Source organism: Schistocerca americana, chromosome 11 (assembly GCF_021461395.2).
Source record: "Schistocerca americana isolate TAMUIC-IGC-003095 chromosome 11, iqSchAmer2.1, whole genome shotgun sequence".
NCBI lineage: Eukaryota > Metazoa > Arthropoda > Insecta > Orthoptera > Acrididae > Schistocerca > Schistocerca americana.
In genome coordinates this window covers 118,723,379-118,744,793 of record NC_060129.1, presented here as the reverse complement: position 1 = coordinate 118,744,793, position 21,415 = coordinate 118,723,379, and the positions used below count along the sequence as shown (strand labels likewise).

The window sequence follows — 21,415 nt, the reverse complement described above, 5'->3', positions numbered from 1 at the left end:
ATCTACAGTATTACAAGTGCCCAGCTTGCCATAGTTAAGTCCTGTAAATATTTAGGCGCAACATTGAAATTCAATATGAGATGGAGCGAGAATGTGAAAATTATGATAGGGAAGGCAAGTGGTCAACTTCTGTTTGTTGGGAGAATTTTAGGAAAGGTTGGTTCACCTGTAAAGGAGGCCACATGTAGTATGCTGGTGCGACATATTCTTGAGTACTGCTCGAATGTTTGAGATACCTACCAGATTGGATTGCAGGAAGACATGAAAGCAATTCAGAGGAGGGTTGCTAGAATTGTTACCGGCAGGTTCGAACAAAACTTAAGTGTTACAGAGAGGCTTCAGGAACTCAAATAGGAAGGCAGTGTTCTTTTCGGGAAGCATTATTGAGAAAATTTAGAGAACGTGCATTTGAAGCTGACTGCCGAACGATTCCGCTCCTACCAAGATACATTGCATGTAAGGACAACAAAGATGAGGTACGAGAAATTAGGGCCCGTGCAGAGGCTTACATACAGTTGTTTTTCCCTTGCGTTATTTGCGAGTGGAAGAGGAAGGGAAATGACAAGGAGTCATACAGGGTACCCTCTGCCACACACCTTACGGTGGCTTGCCAAGTATCTGTGTAGATGTCTCATTGTGTTGTGGTGAAGGTAAACCGAGGACTGTTTTATTGACAGAACACTGAGAAGGTGCAACAGGTCCACCAGTGAGACTACCTACACTGGTCTTGTCCATCCTCTTCTGGAACACTCCTGCATTGTATGGGATCAGCATCAGGCAGGATTGTCAGAGGCCCTCGAAAAAGTTCAAAGAAGGGCAGCTTGTTTCGTACTATTGCAAAATAGGGGAGAGAGATAGTCACCAATATGATATACGGGTTGTTTAAACAAAGGTGATTTTTGTTGCGGCGAGATATTTTCGTGATATTTCAATCGCCAGCTTTTTTGGCTGAATGTGGAAATATTTTGTTGATGCCAGACTCCATAAAATGAAATGATGACCATAAGAAAATAAGAGAAATAAAAGCTCTCGTAGAAAGATTTAAGTGTTAATTTTCTCTTGAGCTGTTAGAGAGTGGAGCTGCGAGCAATAGTCTGAGGCTGGTTCGATGAACCCTCTGCCAGGCACTTAACCACTTGAGTCCCAACAACAGAAAATTCAATTTCAAAATTTTTCATAAGATTAACCTTTGTTATCAGAGTAAGCAACAAATACAAGAAGAAATTGACAAAAAAAAAAAAAAATCAATATTAAAAGTGCGTGCTGCCTCAGTGCTTTCATTTCATTTCAGAACCCCTCATTAAAGCAGTGCTACTAATTCAACTTTGCACTACAATAACTATAGGTATTCTTACTTTCAATGTCAATGATCTCCTCAAAATTATCACTATGAAAAAAGGAGTTACAATCTCCTACAATTGCACCAAGTGAGGTGGCACCGTGGTTAGCACACTGGACTCGCATTCAGGACGGCAATGGTTCAAACCGGGTCCAAGCACCCTGATTTGGGTATTCCATGACTTCCCTAAATCACTTCATGCAAATGCTAGAATGGTTTCTTGGAAAGTCCATCCTTCTCTAATCCGATGGGACAGATGACCTTGCTGTTTGGCCCCCCCCCCCCCCCCCAAAAAAAAAAAAAAAAAAAAAAAAAAAAAAAAAAAAAAACACTCACTCAACCAACCAACCATCTTACACTTGTGTAGTACAATCCCTGTGCCATCAGTTGCAGAGAACAGTAGTAGTGAGTGACAGCTACAATGCACTACGTTCGTAGAAGTACCTCAGTGTATCACTAGATGCCTGTGTGTTGCAGTTTGATATAGAGCACATTTGGTCTGTCAGTTTGGGAAACTATCTCAAATTGACTGGCAAAAATCACCTTAGCTACAGCACATGAGCATTGCTCAAAATATTCAGTTTTATCTAGCTCTCTTTGTGCAAACTATTAATCCTGGAGAAAAAAATGAAATGGACTTTTTTTTCTAGGAAATTTAATGTAGTTTAGTTCTGTACTGGGTTTGTTGGAGAGAAACATTCAAAAGTAACCTCCAAAAACACACACACACACACACACACACACTGGCCTACCGACCAGATTTTTTAGGCTATTTGAGACTACCACAATTGTTTCCCATATCAGACCTTTTTGGTCATCATTGACTAGGTTATTGTGCTACCATCTTAGTGGGCTATTTATATTTTACAATTTTTATTTATAATTATGAACTTAAACTGTCCTCTGAGTGCTATCCTTATTTCCTTCCACATTCTTGTACTCTTGTACACTAGTCCCCACTCCCCTTCCTGCTCAAGAAAACATAGTGCTCTGTTGCAAGTGTTGTTTAATCTGATGCTGTAATGTTTTTCAGGATTTGGAGGAAGCATCATTATCAAATTCGGAATTTACAAACAACACTAAACGAGAAGCGGAAGTAACATTTGACGAGGATGGAGCTGAGAATTGTGTAAGTACTTGTTCTGTAGCTTGATACGCACAGTAGAAAAACTAAGACTTGTTTCCTTCCATCTTGTTGTACACTTGTATACTAGCCTTCCCTTCCCACTCAAGAATATGCACTGAGGTGAGAAAAGTAATGGGATAATGATATGCACATATATGGACAGTGGTAGTACCACATACACAAGATATAAAAGTGCAGTGCATTGGTGTAGCTGTCATTTTTACTCACAAGGGGAGGCCACGACGTTTGGAATGCGGATTTGCTGTAAACTTTGAACACTCACAGTAATCCATGAGGACAACAAAATGTGTAAGCAGTAGCGTGTACTTCTCAAGCATTACTGAGAAAATCGCAAGATAATTTCGGTCGTCAAATATATATCTGTGCGTAGCCATTTTAACCATAAAGCGGCAGCACCTGAGTGGTGGCGGCACGGTAGCTCAGCGTGTTCGGTCAGAGCACTAGCTTTCCTTTCTAATAAAAAACTGAGCGAACGGATGAACGAAAAAACTGAACGGGTGTCATCGGACATACGCCCTGAAGCCCTGAACAAATTCAGCGAACAATGTAGAATTATTTTTTATATATATATATATATATATATATATATATATATATATACTTTTTTTTTTTTTTTTTTGCTGGTTGGCGTTGAAGCCGGTAGATCGCTGGATCGAGTTCTGTTCGTCAGTTTTTTTTTTTTTTTTTTTTTTTTTTTTCCCCCCAACACAGTCATTATATTACAATTGATATACAGGGAAAAATACATGTAATCGGATGGACTTTTATTAAATTTACAATGTTATTTGGCAGTCTACTAATTTTTATTATCACAAATAATATAATATTCATAACTACCGACTAGTAAACGACCAAATGCATAAAGTGATACTGAAAATGTATGCTCTGATCGAACACGCTGAGGTACCGTGCCGCCACCACTCGGCTGCCGCCGCTTCATGGTAAAAATGGCCACGCACAGATATATATTTGACGACCAAAATTATCTTGCGATTTTCTCAGTAACGCTTGAGAAGTACGTGCTATTGCTTACACATTTTGTTGTCCTCACAGAGTACTCCGAGTAGACGAAGTATGCAGTAAATCCGCATTCCAAACGTCATGGCTTGCCCTTGTCAGATAATTCGTGTGAAAAAGTTTCTGACGTGATTATGGCCTCATCACGGGAATTAACAGACTTTCAAGGCAGAATGCTAGTTGGAGCTAGATGCATGGGACATTCCATTTCAGAAATCACTAGGGACTTTAATCTTCTTAGATGCACTGTGTCAAAAGTGTCCCGAGAACACCAAATTTCAGGCATTACCTCTCCCTACGGACAACACAGTGTCTGACGGCCTGTGCTTAACAACCGAAGAGCGGCAGCGTTTGCATAGAATTGTCAGTGCTAACAGACAAGCAACACTGTGTGAAATAACCACCGCAATCAATGTGGGATGTACGACGAACGCACTTGTTAGGACGGTGCGGTGAAATTTGGCTTTAATGTGCTGTGGCAACAGACAAATGATTTGAATGCCTATGCTGACAGCACGATGTTGCCTGCAGTGCCCCTACCATGTTCTCTGGACCCTAGATGACTGGAAGATTGTGGCCTGGTCACGCGAGTCTGGATTTCAGTCGGTAAGGGTTGATGGTAGGATTCGAGTGTGGCGCAGACCCTGCGAAGCCACAGACCCGAGTTGTCAACAAGGTACTGTGCAAGCTGGTGGTGGCTCCGTGATGATGTCGGCTGTGTTTATAATGAATGAATGCACTGGGTACTCTGGAACTGCTCCAGTCATTTACTGGAAATGTTATGTCCGGCTACTTGGACCTCAATTGCAGTCATTCATTGACTTCATGTTCTCTAACAATGATGGAATTTTTATGGTTGACAGTGCACCATGTAATCGAGCCACAATTGTTCGTGACTGGTCTGAAAAACATTCTGGACAGTTCGAGCAAATGATTTGGCCACCCAGATCACCTGACACAAATCCCGTCGAACATTTACGGGACATAATCGAGAGGTCAGTTCGTGCACAAAATGTTGCACCTGCAACACATTTGTAATTATGGACGGCCATAGAGCCAGCATAGCTCATTATTTCTGCAGGGGACTTCCACTGAGTTGTTTGGTACGTACCATGTCGTATTGCTGCACAACAATGGGCAAAAGGTGGTCCAACGTGATATTAGGATGTATCCCAAGACTTCGCACCTCATTGTATAAATAGTGCTCTGCTGCAACTCTTGCTTAGTCTGATGCTTTAATTTTTTTCAGAATTTGCAGGATACGTTTTCAATTTTGGAATTTACGAACAACGTCAAACGAGAAGCAGAAATAACAATTGACGATAATGGAGTTGAGGATTATGTAAGTACTCATTCTGTAGCATTATATTTTGTGGTAGGAAAACTAAGACTGTATACCACTTATGGTATTCTGACCACTTACTGTTGCTCTATGAGGCAGAAGAAATATTAGTAACACGAAAGTTCTAAGAGAATGTCTTGATGCATGAATATTCTGCAGTTCACACATATGTGCTTGGAAGGCGGTTCATCAAACCACCTTCACACTATTTGTCTACCTTTCCACTCTTGGACAGCATGTGGGGAAAAATAAAAACTTAAATCTTTCTGTGAGAGCTCTGATCTTTATTGTTTTATTAGGATGATGATCTCTCCCTATGTAGTTGTGTGTCCATAAAATATTTTCACATTCATAGGAGGAAGGTGGTGATTGAAATGTTGTGAAAAGATCTCATCACAAAGAAAAACCCCTTTGCTTTCATGATTGCCACCCCAATTCGTGTATCATGCCAATACAAAACAAACTGCCCTTCTTTGAACTTTTTTGGTGTCCTCCGTCAGGCCTATCTGCTGAGGATCCCATACCACACAGGACTATTATAACAGAGGACAGACAAGTGTAGTGAAGGCAATCTCTTTACTAGATCTGTTCCATCTTCCAAGAGTTCTGCCTGTAAAATGAACCTTCTGTACTACACAATCTGTGTGATTGTTCCAATTTTACTTCTTTGTAATTGTAATTCTTAAATGTTTAATTGAGTTGACAGCTTTTACATTTGTGTGACTGAAATTTAATGGATTCTTTTTAGTACTCATGTGTATGACCTCAAACTTCTCCATATTGAGAGTCAGTTGCTCTTTTTGTACCATACAAATATCTTGCCTAATCATTTTGCAATTGGTTTTGACCTTCCAACGATTTTACTGATAGTAAGTGACAGCATCATCTGCAAACAGTCTAAGAGGACTCCTCAGATTGTCTCCTAAATCATTTACATAGATTAGGAACATCAGAGTGCATAACACTTCCTTGGGGAACACCAGATAATACTTCTGTTTCAAATGACGACTTTTTCAGTTAGTACAGACTGTGACAATTGCAATTTGATTTGAAACCACTTGTGCGGAAGGATATCAAAATCCTTGTGGAAATCTATTGATATGGTATCAGTACGAGATCATCTATCAATAGCACTCACTTCGTGAGAATAAAAAGCTACTTGTGTTTCACATGGATTGTTTTAGCTGAATCCATGCTGACTGTGTCACCAGATCGTTTCCATCAGAGAAATTCTGATCATTATATGACTTTGCATTTGTAATCCTGCCATTTATCCTCCAAGGCATTAAAGCAACAAACATTGTTATTTTCCATTGTAGCATGTGGTGTCTAATGAACTGAACCAGAAACTTCAGATATAGTACAACACAATCTTGAGTGCTGCTAGAGTGTTCGAGATTCCCACACATCAGATTAAAGTAAGAAATTGAAGCATTTCAGATGCGGACAGTTAGATTTATCACCATTAGGTTCAATCAGCATGCAAGTATTACAGAAATGCTTTGTGAACACCAATGGGAATCCCTGGAAGGAAGTCGATGCTCTTTTTACAAGGCACTGATATGGAATTTTAGAAAACCGGCATTTGAGGCCAACTACAGATCGATTCTACAGCCACCATTGTATATTACACATAAGAATGTGAAGATAAGGTGAGAAAAATTAGAGCACATTTTGAAACTAACAGACGCTCGTTTTCACTTTGCTGTATTTGCAAGTGGAACGTGAAGGGAAGTGACTAGTAGTGATATGAGATACCCTACCCTACATTATGCACCATACTGTGACTTGTGGAGCAGGTATGTGGATGTAGATGTAGAACTGATCTGTTGTTGCAGTCATTGGTCTGAAGGTGGTTTTTTTTTTTTTTTTTTTTTTTTTTTTTTTTTTTTTTTTTTTTTCTCAACTCTCTATGCCTGTCCATCCCATCCTGGTCTGCTGCACCTTACATCCATTTGAACCTTCCTGCTGTTTACTTCTCTTCAATTTGTAAATCTCACACTTCCCCCTGTTACCAAATTAATGACTCCTTGATACCTTAGAATTTGTCATGGCATCCTATTATTCATAATTTGGTCAAGTTGTGCAGTAAAGCTTTGTTTTCTGCAAACAGTTCACTTCATTACTACTACATTTACTCCCACAATCTCTAGTATTCTTCTGTAACCTGACATTTCCAAAACTACTACTTTATTCTTGTCTGTAGTGATTATTGTCATTGTTTCGCTTGTCTACAAAGCTGGTCTCCCAACAGGTACTTTCATCAAAGATTTTTTTTTTTCCCCAGGAAATCGTATCCTCTAATTGCCAACGTGTTTTATACCCACTTCACTTTTACTATCAATTATTTTTCTGTCCAAATACCAAAACTTGCCAACTGCTCTCGGCATCTAATTTCTAATCCATTTCTCCCAACATCACCTTACTTATTCAACTACCGTACTCTCAGTTTTTTGTGTGCTCATTTTCTAAAACATTTTCAAGATACTAACTGTTCCGTTCACCTCACCCTCAAACTGATTTGCTAGCTATGATAGAATTTCAATGGCATCGGCAAACTCCTTCAACTTTAAGAATTTTTTGGAACATTATCCATGGAAAAAAATTGATAAAATTATATTAGAATTATTTAAATAAAACTGTCTACATCGGATGTCAGATGTATATTTCGCTTTTTAGTGACTGGTTTCCGTCTCTTTCAAGACTATTCTCAGGTCATTTTTAGTCGGAAGACAAGAGCTTTATATTTTGTAAATGGCTGAGGAATAAATACACTATTTGATCAGAAGTATCCAGACACCCCGAAAAACATATGTTTTTCATATTAGGTGCATTGTGCTGTCACCTACTGCCAGATACTCCATATCAGCGACCTCAGTAGACATTAGACAGTGTGAGAGAGCAGAATGGGGCACTCTGCGAACTCACGGATGTCAAATGAGGTCAGGTGATTGGGTGTCACTTCTGTCATTGATCTGTACGCTAGATTTCCACACTCTTAGACATCTCTAGGTCCACTGTTTCAATGTGATAGTGAAGTGGAAATGTTGTATTGAGTGACAAATCACGGTACACAATGTGGCGATCTGATGGCAGGGTGTGGGTATGGCGAATGCCTGGTGAACGTCATCTGCCAGTGTGTGCCAACAGTAAAATTCGGAGGCAGTGGTTTTATGGTGTGGTCATGTTTTTCATGGAGGGGGCTTGCACCCATTGTTGTTTTGTGTGGCACTATCATAGCATAGGCCTACATTGACATTTTAAACACTTTCTTGCTCCCACTGTTGAAAAACAGTTTGGGGATGGTGATTGAATCTTTCAACACGATTGAACACCTGTTCATAATGCACGGCCTGTGGCAGAGTGGTTACACGACAATAACATCCTGTAACAGACTGGCCTGCACAGTCCTGACCTGAATCCTACAGAATACCTTTGGGATGTTTTGAAACCCGAGTTCGTGCCAGGCCTCACCGACCGACATCGATACTTCTCCTCAGTGGAGCACTCCGTGAAGAATGGGCTGCCATTTCCCAAGAAACCTTCCAGCACCTGGTTGAACATATGCCTGTGAGAGTGGAAACTGTCATCAAGGTTAAGTGTGGTCCAGTGAATTCCAGCATTACGATGAAGGGTGCCACGAACTTGTAAGTCGTTTTCAGTTCGGTGTTCGGATACTTTTGATCCCATAGTGTAGAATTGTAGAAGTGAAATAACATAAATTAAATAGATGGTATATCCACTGGAGACAGCAGTGGCAAGCAGCAGGCCACTCTGAAGAGGCGTGAGGAACACTGCTGAGTGAAGCTCCATCACTCGTGGTTTTATAGCAGAAACTCTGCCCTCCGCCTCCTGCATAGCATCACCAATAGTCAATAGCAGAGAGCTGTTACTATAATCTGTGAAGATTGTTTGTAAACCTGTATTATTGTAAGTTAAAATTATAGAAAAAAACAGTTAGGGATATTGTGAAAATATAGTACGTAAATGATGTGCATCATAAACTGTTCTTAAATAGTGAAGAACGCCTCTCCTTATGGCACTGGATCGTTTCAAAGTTGCTGCACACTACAGGTGCTTGTATCAATGTGGGTGTGGCAAAGGTGGTTGATGAGATGCCAACTGGTTACTGAGGAGACGAATGTGACTCGATATGCTCTGCTGTCAGCTGAAGATGTTGCAGAACTCAGTCGGCAGTGATATGGAAATAGCTGAGTATTGATTTCAGTTATAGATGTTGTTGAGTTATCTGTGGCTGTCTTTTACATGTACAGAAAAGATAAGTGGCATGTTTTACAATTAAGGGAAAATAATTGTAAAATTATCATCTATATAACCGCATCCTTTTTTTAAAAAAAAAAAAAAAAAAACGTGGATTATAAAATGTAGCACACATTTTGTGTGGATGAGAAATAATATGTTCTACATTGAGGTAGCAGTTGAGTTAAAATAAATATTAACGTAAAAGGAGCAATCAAGTTGATAACAGCAGTTTCAGTGTTAGTTAACAAGCTGTGTGTAGTTGTGAAGCATTGCACACTGATAAGTCAAAATATGAAGAACACTGTCAACCATGACATTGGATGTTGCCTTGTGGTGTTGCGGGCATGTGACGTGGTAGCAAAAGTTTTTAAGTGGAGCAGACATGAACGGGGGATCACCCAAGTGAAGATATTGTGGTGTAACAGATGACAAGCGGACTGTTGCATGTGCCATCTATCGCCCCTGGCCTGGCACAAATTCTAATTAAATAATAAAATTGAGTTGCGGGTTAGGATTTGTTAGTTATGTGCCTAAATACTGTGGAAGTATTTGGTTTTCATATGTGCGGATAATTCAGACACCGAACCAGGAACCGGCGCGGACTTTCATTGACGCGGCAAGTAGCGGGCCGCCATGGAGCAAACACAGTGAGGCTGATGACGTCGCTCCATGGAGGTCCAGAGTCGCGGCGGCAGGTTACTCCGAGGTCTTTGTTGGACTTCGGAGGAAAAAAAACAAAGATTGTATAATGAGGAACTTTGTGTATAACAGCGAAAGTAGGAAGAAGCAATTTAACGGCCAGTAACGCAGTAGGCGGTACTTCACGAGCCGACTGTACATAGGTATCAGAAATAAATTGCTGTAACTATTGTAAAAAAAAAAAGAGTTCTGAATAAGTGTTATTACGAGAAGCAGTCAGACAGCGTCAGTTACTGGTGAATGATTGCCATAGGTGACATTTTCTCCATCAGCTGCGCCGTGTCCTCTTTCACTCAACGAATTTAGTCAACATTAAAACAGAGCCAAACTACACAAATAATAAAACTCATCAGTGGGGCGGGGACAGCGCAATATGTGCTGCAAAAGGAGAAAACCATTGAGATAAGTGACTTTGACAAAGAGCAGATTATTAGTATGCAGAACCTGTGGACAGGTATCTCAAAAACGGCGAAGCAGGTCAAATGTTCAAATGCAGCTGTTGTGAGCATCTACGGAAAGAGGTAAGAGTTCAGTGAAACTACGACTAGGCGCTAAATGGTTGGATGTCCACGACTCTTCACAGAATGTTGGCTCTTCTGGTGAATCACATTTTTGCTACACTAGTTCAATAGTTGTCTCCACAAACACCGTCGTTGAGGTGAATGGCAGCTCAAAATGTGCACTGCACCACAGATGCACGCTTGATGTCTTCCCTGACAGCTGTGTCATCTTTCAGTGGTGTAATTGTCCATGTCTTGGAGCAAGAACCATGCTACATTGGTTTATGGAGCATTATAGTGAATTGACGTTGATGTCTCAGTGACCAAATTCGGTTGATGTAAATCCTGTAGAGCCCATCTTGGTCACTATCAAACACCATCTCTGCATTTGCAAATCACTATCTATTATTTATGCAAATTACATAACCTGTGTATAGACATCTAATGTTGCGTACCTCCACAAACCTTCCAACATACTGTTGGATCCCTGATACAGGGAATCAGTGATGTACGGTATTTTGTTTCATGGCTGGACAAACAATTTGATCATAATGTTTTGGCTCATCAGTGTAATTGCATTATGTAAAATGTGTTAGGGAGAATAAACTGTTAAAGTCTATAATCCGAAATTATTAAATAAAATAATATTTACATTAAAAATTAGATTGTAATGCCATTTTGGAACTGTGGGGATATTTTGAACAATAAGTTGCATAAGCAGTGAGCGCAGAGGCCATGATGATTAGCCTGGTTTACATAGCAGTCTAAAAGTACATTTGTGGGTGGTGTGTTACACATAAAAAAAAAATTTATTGCAGCTCAAAAACAAGGTGCAATATCTTGTGTATGTAATTGCTTACTCCTGGATATCTACATCTAGGCCATAAATATTTTTAACCTGTAATAAGGAGGACTCTTAATCGCAGATGAGCAAATGTGTTTTTGTCCTCTGTACTACCACTTGTGCTACAGCATAGATGCCAAGCATTTAGTTAAATAAGATATTATGCCTCATTTTTGGATTGCAATAAATATTTTTGTGTGTTCCACAAAGGCTGATCATCATGACCTCAGTACTCAATGCTTATGAGACTTATTGTGCAAAATGTCCACACATTTTAAAAATCACATTACAATGTAGCACTTCTTGTAAATATTATTTATTTCTTAAATAATTTTCTGTTCTAGATTTTAAGTCTATTCTCCCAAATACATTTTACATAATGAAAATACATTACTTCATGATGACAAACAGCTTGTGAATTAATACTGTGACACTGCTGTTATCAGCTTGGTTGGTCCTTTTACATTAATATTTATTTTAATTCTTCCGTTGCAGCCTTTATGTATGTGTTATTTGTCATCTGCAAAAAAATGTGTGCTACATTTTTAAAATCATTTTGAAGATGTAATGTCGTAGTCACTACGTTTTTTAAAAAAAAGCGTGCTCATTTAAATGATTATTTTACAGTTATTTTTTCCGTAATTTTACAACAGGCAACTGATGTTTTCTACATACGTAAAAGACAGCCACAGATGACTCCACAACATCTCTAACTGAAAGCAGCACTCACAGAGGTTGTTAAGTATCTTTGGCTGACAGCAGATAATATCGGTTCTTATTTGTCTCCTTGGTAATTAGTTGGTGTCCTATCAACCATTTTTGCCACACTCGTCTTGATACAAGCACATGTAAGGGGTAGCATGCTTCGAAATGAGCCACTGTCATTGGACTAGGCATTCTTCGCTATTTAAGAACACTTTATGATGCACGTCGTTGATGTACCATATATTCGTAATATCCCTAGCTGTTTTTTCTATAATTTTAACTTGTAATAATATGCGTTTACAAACAGCCTTCACAGATAATAGTAACAGCTCTCTGCTATTGGCTATTTGTGATGCTACGCCAGAGACAGTGAACGAAGTTTTCACTATAAGACCACGAGCAACTTGACTTCATTCAGCAGTGTTTGTCACACCTCTTCAGAGCTGCCTCCTCCATACCACCATCCCTTACTGTCTCCAGTGAGTATACCAGCAATTTATTGTATGTTCTTTTACTTCTATGATTGTATTTATTAACCGTTTACTAAATGTAATACTCTTGTTTACAGAGTAAAAATGGTCTGATGATGGTCTTATAAGAGACCAAAATTAGTCACCAAGTGAAATATACATCTTACATCTGACCTAGTGTGTTTTATTGAAATAATTTCTTAAACTTGGTATGAGGGGTGTTCAAGAAGTAGTGCAATACATTTTTTTTTTCCTCGGCCAATGAAAAAATGCAGAATTTGCTGTGGGAAATTGTGGATATTTCCACTTCAGCACTTATAGTTTAATGAAGTTCAGATAGGTGGTGGCATTATACCTTCAAAGTGGTGTCTGTAATGGAGGTGGGTTCCAGGCAGAGAGTTGTTATTGAGTTTCTTTTGGCTGAGAATTGGAGCATCACAGATATTTGTAGCCTCTTGTAGAATCTTTTACGGAGACCTGGCAGTGAACAAAAGCACAGTGAGTTGTTGGGCGAGGCGTCTGTCATCATTGCAACCAGGTTGCACATACCTGTCCCTATCTCCCACATGGCGCATATCCACACACAGCTGTGACTCCTGCAAAGTTGGAACGTGCGGACACACTATTTGAGGTGATCAGTAGATCAGAAATAAACACCTTGCTGCAGAGCTGGACGTTTCTGTTATTAGTGCTCACACCTCACACGCTTGTCCGCCAGTTGGGGTACTGAGTGGTGTGTGTCCGCTGGGCTCCACACCATCCAACAGAAGCCTTGCAGAGCAACAAAGCACCATCTGTATGGAATAGACTGTTTCCCTATGATAAAAATATGGTTCAGATTGTTGTTATTTTTAGTGTTTATAACATTCAACAAAATGTAGACTGGCAATGGCAAGGAAAGCGTTTCTGAAGAAGAAAAATTTATTAACATCAAGTATACAGTAGATTTAAGTGCCAGGAAGTCATTTCTGAAAGTATTTGTATGGAGTGTAGCCATGTATGGAAGTGAAACATGGACGATAAATAGTTTAGACAAGAAGAGAGTAGAAGCTTTCGAAATGTGGTCCTACAGGAGAATGCTGAATATTAGACGGGTAGATCACCTAACTAATAAGGAGGTACTGAATAGAAATTGGGAGAAGAGGAGTTTGTGGCACAACTTGACAAGAAGGAGGGACCGGTTGGTAGGACATGTTCTGAGGCATCAAGGGATCACCAATTTAGTATTGGAGGGCAGTGTGGAGGGTAAAAATCGTAGAGGGAGACCAAGAGATCAATACGCTAAGCAGATTCAGAAGGATGTAGGCTGCAGTAGGGACTGGGAGATGAAGAAGCTTGCACGGGATAGTGTAGCATGGAGAGCTGCATCAAAGCAGTCTCTGGACTCAAGACGATGACGACAACAACAACAACAACAACAACAACATTCAATTCTCATTTACAGTCAATATTCTCACAAAATAGCTATTATTTTTATCCAATTAAAGCTTAAAAATCATTTAACAGCAGGATTTGGCCACATGATCGAAAATGCTCTGCTACTGGTAGAAGCTCTGGTGACATCACAGACTAGGAGTAAGACAAAGCTCTATGTGTGTTACAGAAGTATCGGCAGAAGTTACTAGGTTTTTACATGCTTTATCTGCAAATGGTTTAGCTACTTAGTGATGGAAAATACATTTACAACTTTTAAGTAACAAAAGAAAGGAATTACATGAACGCTGATAGTGGGAATCTTATGAAAGTTGGCACATTTATGCTCCACTTATTTAAAGCAGCGATATGTGCAAAGATGGACTTTCTTTTCCCCGCTCCCTGCAACATCATTAAACTTGCTCAAAACTATGGAATCGTGGAACTTTCTTGCAAATGGGTTAGTATCTTATATCTAGATTTTCGACTATCGATGATGAACTGCGACCCGAAGCACAAAAAAATTATTCTTGCAGAATGAAATTTTCACTCTGTAACAGAGTGTGCGCTGATATGAAACTTCCTGGCAGATCAAAACTGTGTGCCAGACTGAGATTCAACCTCAGGGCCTTTGCCTCTTGCTGGCAAGTGCTCTACCGACTGAGCTGCCCTACTGGCGGAATTAAAACTGTAAGGGCAGGTAGTGAGTTGTGCTTGGGTAGCTCAGTTGGTGGAGCACTGGCCCGCAAAAGCTAAAGCTCCCGAGTTCGAATCTCGGCCTGGCACACAGGTTTAATCTGCCAAGAGGTTTCCGAATTATTCTTGGCAAATCTTAGTGCTGATTTCCGCTCTACAAGACACTCAACAGATCGGCCGCCTGTAACATGCGCTAGGTGGCACAACATGTAGTGCGTGTGATGGGATAACAACACAGGTTCGAGTCGTGGAAGAGTCATGTATTTTTAAAAGTTTTACACAAAACAGCATCAGCAAGAACTCATAACAGTTGTTTCGATGATGGGATGTATTATACAGGGTGTATCAAAAAGAATGATCTGATATGGCACATCTATATTTCTGAAACTAATAAATATATACAATGAATTTTGTTTTTTGATGAAAGAGAAACTAAAAAAGGTCCCCCCACTTCCCCCACCCACACCTTTCAATAGGTGTTCAATATGCACCCCTTGAGATGCACAGCATGTGTCAGTGTGGTATTCAAATTGTTCCCACACTGCAGAGAGCCTGTCTTGAGTTACAGCTTCCACAGCTGCTGTTATGCGATGTCTCAGTTCATGCATTGTTATTCATAATGGAGGCACATAGTCTTTTACAAATACACACAAGAAATAATCACATACAGTCAAGTCCTGTGATCTTGGAGCCAGTAACATAAGGCTGAAGCATTTGGTCCAATGTGAGTGATCCATTGTTCAGTAATCATTTGATTTAAAAATTTCCACTCTTGCCAGTGTGGTGGTTCCCCATCCTGTTGTTAAATGAAGTCATTTGAATCAGTCTCCAATTGTGGGAAAAGAAAGTTCCCAAGCATATCAAGATAGGTGCTTCCTTTAACAGTGTTCTCCGCAAAGAAAAATGGACCATATTCCTTTTCCCATGAAACTGCACAAAACGCATTAAATTTTGGAGAGTCTCTCTCATGCTGTACAACTTCACGTGGTTGTTCAGTATGCCATATTCTCACCACATGGTGATTCACTGTTCCATTTAAATGGAATGTTGGCTTGTCACTAAACAGTTAAGTGTGTAAGAGAACTGTCGTACTCCATCTTGCCAAGAACGAAATTACAGAACTCCACACGTTGTTGTTTCTTACCTTCACAAAGAGCTTGCACTAGCTGAATTTTGTGTGGTTTCATCTGTAAACGTTGATGCAACACACGCCAGATGGACATCAGTACCATGTTCAGTTGTCGTATGAAAGTCATGCTGAACGGTTATTACCGACCCGCACTGCGCAAAGCATAGAACACAAAATGCTTTCTGTTGTCCTGATACCATTTTTACTTGAGCTGAAGTAGGTGCACACTGCTGCTACCTAGCGGGAACCATGTAAAATTCAAGAGTTTGCTCTTTCCAACAGTATGTTGTTCCCACACATGTCGCAAATAACAGAATTGTTTTTTTTTTCCCCAAATCGGATGATTCATTTTGGCACACCCTGTATATAGCTTCTCATTTAATCTTTGTGTGATAATGGACAATGAGGATAAATGCATTTGCTTTGCTCACAAACGATTAACTTCCTTGGAAGGTCTTGCTAGTAGTGAACATACTGCCATACTTGCACAGTGTAACGAGGTGTAAGACTATGAGGTTTTGTATGCGTGAGATATAAAGCATTACAATAGAAATAGAAATGTGAGGGCTGTGCTGTTCGAGTGTAAACTAATGTCGGTGTCTGAAGCAGAGGTAACTTCATCGTATGTAAGATGATAAAATTTCAGAAACTTAAACCGTAAGGGTCCAAACTGGACAGTACAAAGATAAAAAAAATTGTTTCTAATAAAAGTAAAAATTTGTGGCCATGTTAACTAGGAAATATCTTTTCGAACATTGTGTGTGTGGATAACTATTGCAAACGTGAGCGCATTCAAAGCCCCCCCTCCCAGAATGCAATAATTCTCTGCTTCTAATTGGTGTGATGAAATTTTGTATTTGTGGTTTGGTTTTCATGTAAAAGGAGTTTCAATTGGTTTTACAAGTAAGTTAAAATATTTTTGCTGTCTGGATTCAGACCAGCAACCTACGGATATCATCTGTTATTAGATAGTCCATTGCTCTACCAACCGAGCTACCAAATGATGTGCAAGGAAGTGGATGTAACAATAATTTTTGCTAAGAATTTAGTGTCATTTAATGATGCTATCCTTTATTGCAACTTTTTTTTCCTCATCTTCTTATTCTTTGGAGCAGTCGAAAACACTTTTTGAAGAGATTTTATGGACGTATTTGTACAATGTGGTAGTACATGCCATTTGTAATCCATTTTTCAAAACTTAAAGTACAGAACAAGACATCACTGTGAACTAGCTTTATGACGGTAGGGGCAGTGAGCTAGGCAGTGACATCACAGGCATCACATGACTTGAATGGAGCGTTTTAGTTGCTTTCACATTATTTGAATTTCATTTCCATTTTTATAAAATAATACTGAAATTCGAGAGGGGGGACAAAGCATGTTGTGAACATAAAATGACAAAAAACTTCCTGGCAGATTAAAACTGTGTTCTGGACTGAGACTCGAACTCGGGACCTTTGCCTTTTGCGGGCAAGTGCTCTACCAACTGAGCTACCCAAGCATGACTCACAACCCGTCCTCACAGCTTCAATTCTGCCAGAAGTTTGGAAAGTAGGAAACGAGGTACTGCCAGAATTGAAGCTGTGAGGACGGGTTGTGAGTCGCGCTTGGCTAGCTTAGTTGGTGGAGCACTTGCCTACGAAAGACAAAGGTCCCGAGTTCGAGTCTCGGTCCGGAACACAGTTTTAATCTGCCAGGAAGTTTCATATCAGCGCACTCTCTGCTGCAGAGTGAAAATCTCATTCTGATAAAATGACATAATTAACCATTTAAGACAATTTCCTTAAAACAGTCAAATGCTCAATTGCTTGCATGTTACGAGGCTGATCATGACAATTTTTTGTTGAACACAGTCATAGGCGATGAAACATGGGTTCATTACTTCAAATTTGAAACAAAACGGCAACCTATGGACTGGTGCCACAGCATGTCTTCTACGAAGAAAAAGTTAATGCATCCTCAACCAGTGAAGTCATGGTGACCGTCCTCTTCATTTTCGAGAAAAAGCAACCAAACTTCTCCATTTCCGTGAGAACCTAAGGCTTAACCCTTTCATGGATAAAATTCATTTTTTACAGATTTTTAAAATATTAAGGTGATAACAGTTTCTTTTCAGTCCCATTATTATATTTTCACCACCAAAATATCCTTTAAGTTCTCCATTTTTTCACAACAGGAAGTGGGACACACATGTCCCATGAACCAACGCAAGATACCTTTTCTGCTGACTGACTGATTTTGTAATTTTATTTTTTTTTAGCCATAAACAGGATTTTGCGGATAATAAAATAACTACAAATTATACATGCATGTAATCTTTTTATTTGTGTAGAGCCAGTGTAAAAAATATTCATTACATTTCAGTTTTCATGATACATGATCAATACTTACAAAACTTTACATGCCATGAAACTTGGAAAAACATGGTGTGGCACAGAGTGGTACACCACAAGCAGTGCAAACAACTTTTGTTCTCTTCTCTTTAGAGTTTGTGCTGCAGAATCTGCATCGCTTCCTAATGCCACCGTCTTTCGGTACACGGTTGCCTACGTTCACGAGCCGGACGTCATCTGGCACACTAGAGACTCCTCTCTTTGCTGGGAAGAAAGTGGGCATTGATCCCCTCTTTTTCCTGGATGAATACCCATTAATCAATTGTCTTGCTAATCTTTACAAATAATGTCTGCTGGGACACATGTGTCCTACTAATTTTATTTCGATTATAAGATAGTACAGTCGCTGAGAAGTACATTCCACACTGTATTTGTAGTAAAAAAATGATTATTAAGTTAATAATAAGGTGAATTACTTACTTCAGACATCGCTGGAAAGTGAGGAATGATGAAAACTGAAGAATGACACAATAAGTGGCGTTGCAGCGGCCGTATATACACGCCAGTCAACAAAAGTTGTCACCGCTTCTCTATTGCCTTTGCAGTGCAGTGCCGATTTTTTTTCCTTGGGTTCAGTACAGGCGTCCTTAGATGGCAGCACCGTGCAGAGCTGGGTAACATATATCCCGACACTCGAACTGGCGCTCAAAGTTAGTGGGACATATATGACCCATCAACCACGAAAGGGTTAACACAGTCTGCGCACCCAAGAGGAGCTCACAAAACTTTCTTGGACTGATTTTCTTCATCCTCCCTACAAGCTGGATCTTGCACCTTCCAACTTCCACCTGTTTGGCGCAACGAAGGTTGCACACCGCAGGAAGCAGTACGTGGACGATGGGGAGGGTTGGGAGCTTATTGATGTGATAAGACATTGGCTACAGCGTTGACCAGTAGACTGGTAACGTGCGCGCATACAGGCCCTCCCAGTGGGGTGGTGTAAGGCCGTTGCATTGAATGGAGATTATGTTGAAAAATAGGATTTTGTAGCCAGAAGAGTGGAAAATAATATGGTGTACTGGAATCCTGAATAAAACCAACTTTTCAGAAAAAAATGTGTTGTATTACTTATTGAACACCCCTCATATATGTCCCCCTGAACTTTAGTTAAGGTTTCCATTATGTAGTTTCATCTTTCAATTTCTTTCAGGTTCTCGAAGAACTGCTACCAGTTACGGAATGGACTAACAACATTAAAAATGAGCCAGAATTAACAATTGATGAGGATGAAATGGAGAATAATGTAAGTATGCATTCCGTAGCATCTCTTGCAGAGTAAGGATCTGAGACTTTGTACTACGTATTATATTCTGACTGTGAGCTTTCCCCATGTAAGACTGTGGCTAATGTTAATGACACAAAAATTCCAAGAGAATTAAGTTCACTACACCGGCTAGTAGTCCTGATCCTGTCAGTTATCTTCAAATACATTAAAGAAAGAAATATTGTTACTCTCCATTGTAGTATATAGTTCCCAATGACTCTCAGGAGAAACACACAGTCAGCAAACTGAGCCACCATTCGAGTCATCAGTTTGAAAACTAACTTTATGCAGCTCTCCATATCTGTCTATCTCATCCTGGTCTTTTCATATTTGTGTAAATCCTGCATTCTATATCCATTTGAACCTGTTTGCTGTAATCAAGATTTGTTGTTCGTTTACAATTTTTACCCCCACACTTTTCTCCATTACCAAATTAATGATACCTTGATGCATCACGGTGTTTTGTATCAACCTATCCCTCTTTTTAGTCAAATCGTGTGAGACAGATGTTTCTGCCAGAGAGGGATTCAGTGCCTATTCACTAATTACTGTGTGCACCCATATGCCCTAGCCACGGCATTATGACAATATAATGAAAAAGTTAGTTACTACTCACCATATGGCAGAGATGTTGAGTCGCAGATAGGCACAACAAAAAGACTTCCGAAAAGGCCTTCATCAGGAGGGAGGGGGGGGGGGGGGGGGGAGAAACACACACACACACACACACACACACACACACACACACACACACACACACACACACACAAAACCTCCACTTCAACAGTTGCCACCCATTCCATTTTCCATTCTGAGAAATCCCTTCCATATAGCCTAGTTACCCGTGGCCTTCACATCTGTAGTGGTAATAAGTGCCTACTGAAGTAGGCCTTCACGGATCATAATTACCCTCGCAACCTTGTACAGAAACAGATCTCCAGTGCCTTATGTCTCAAGTCCCACCATCTGGCCACAGAGGCGCATTCTGCTTGAGGCTCGATACCACCGAGGACTGGAGCAACCGAATCACATACTCTGCCAAAGTTTCGGCTACCTCTCATTGTGTCCTGAAATGAGAAATGTCCTATCCACTATCCATCCCACCCCTCCCACTGTGGTATTCCACTTCCCACCGAACCTGCACAATATCCTCATCTGTTCCTACATAACCCATACTCCAAACCCATTACCTCATGGCTCATATCCCTGTAATAGACCTAGATGGGAGATCTCTCTCATACTCCAGTCCACTCACAAGCATCACTCATCTCATCAAAGGCAGAAACCAGACCTGAACTACAAGCTAAGCTGCAACCACTGTGCCGTGCTGTTCTTGCACATGATAGCCGACAAGCTGTCTGTCCGCAAGAATGGCCGCCGACAGCCAGTGGCCGAGAAACAGCTGGGACATCCAGTTGTTGAGCAAGCTACCCAACACAGCATTCTTCATTTCAATGACTGCTTCACAGCCTGTGCCATCCAGATCCTTTCTACCAACACCAGCTTTTCTGAATTCCACATGTGGGAACTCTCCCTGCAATATATCCTACATTCCCACAACTGTCCTGGCCTCAACCTTAGTCATTGGCCTTCATCCACCCATCCCCTTCAGAGTTCCCACTCCAGCACTACACAGCTTTCTATTTCAATTCCAACTACGCTCCCCAGTTGCTCGCAGTTTGGTCTCAGCACCAAGATACAGTGGTTTTTATTGTGTGTGTGTGTGTGTGTGTGTGTGTGTGTGTGTGTTTTTTTTTTTGTATAATTCTGAAGAAGGCCATACTTGTTTGACAGTCTTTTTGTTGTGTCTGTCTGCGACTCAGCATCTCCACTATATGGTGAGTAGTGATCTATCCCTTTCATAAAATTATAATCATCCCATACCGGACTTTCAATTATTTAACATTTGGCATTCTTACATAACACAACAGTTCAGAAGCTTTTATTCTCATGTTATCTGTACTGATTATCATCCTTGTTTTATTTCCATATGAGGTATTGCTGAAGAAAAAAAAAAAAAAAAAAAAAAAAAAAAACTTTCCGGAAGGACTACCCAACATTTAATTTTCTCATGTAAGCTTATCTTAAAATTGCCAGTCTGCATTTCATATCCAATACATTCCTCCTGTCATCAGTTAGTGTACGGAACAAATACCAAATCTCAGCCACTTCCCTGTTCACACATGCTAATATA

General features: G+C 40.1%; 1 protein-coding gene across 1 annotated transcript in view; it reads left to right on the top strand.

Moving 5' to 3' along the window:
* Positions 1-21,415, top strand: part of LOC124553353 (zinc finger protein 708-like) — a 103,287-nt gene that overhangs the window by 30,991 nt on the left and 50,881 nt on the right. Inside the window, exons 4-6 of the mRNA XM_047127227.1 lie at positions 2,373-2,468; positions 4,753-4,845; positions 19,108-19,200. Of these exons, the coding sequence (XP_046983183.1) occupies positions 2,373-2,468; positions 4,753-4,845; positions 19,108-19,200 (282 nt within the window). The remainder of the gene's footprint in view (positions 1-2,372; positions 2,469-4,752; positions 4,846-19,107; positions 19,201-21,415) is intronic.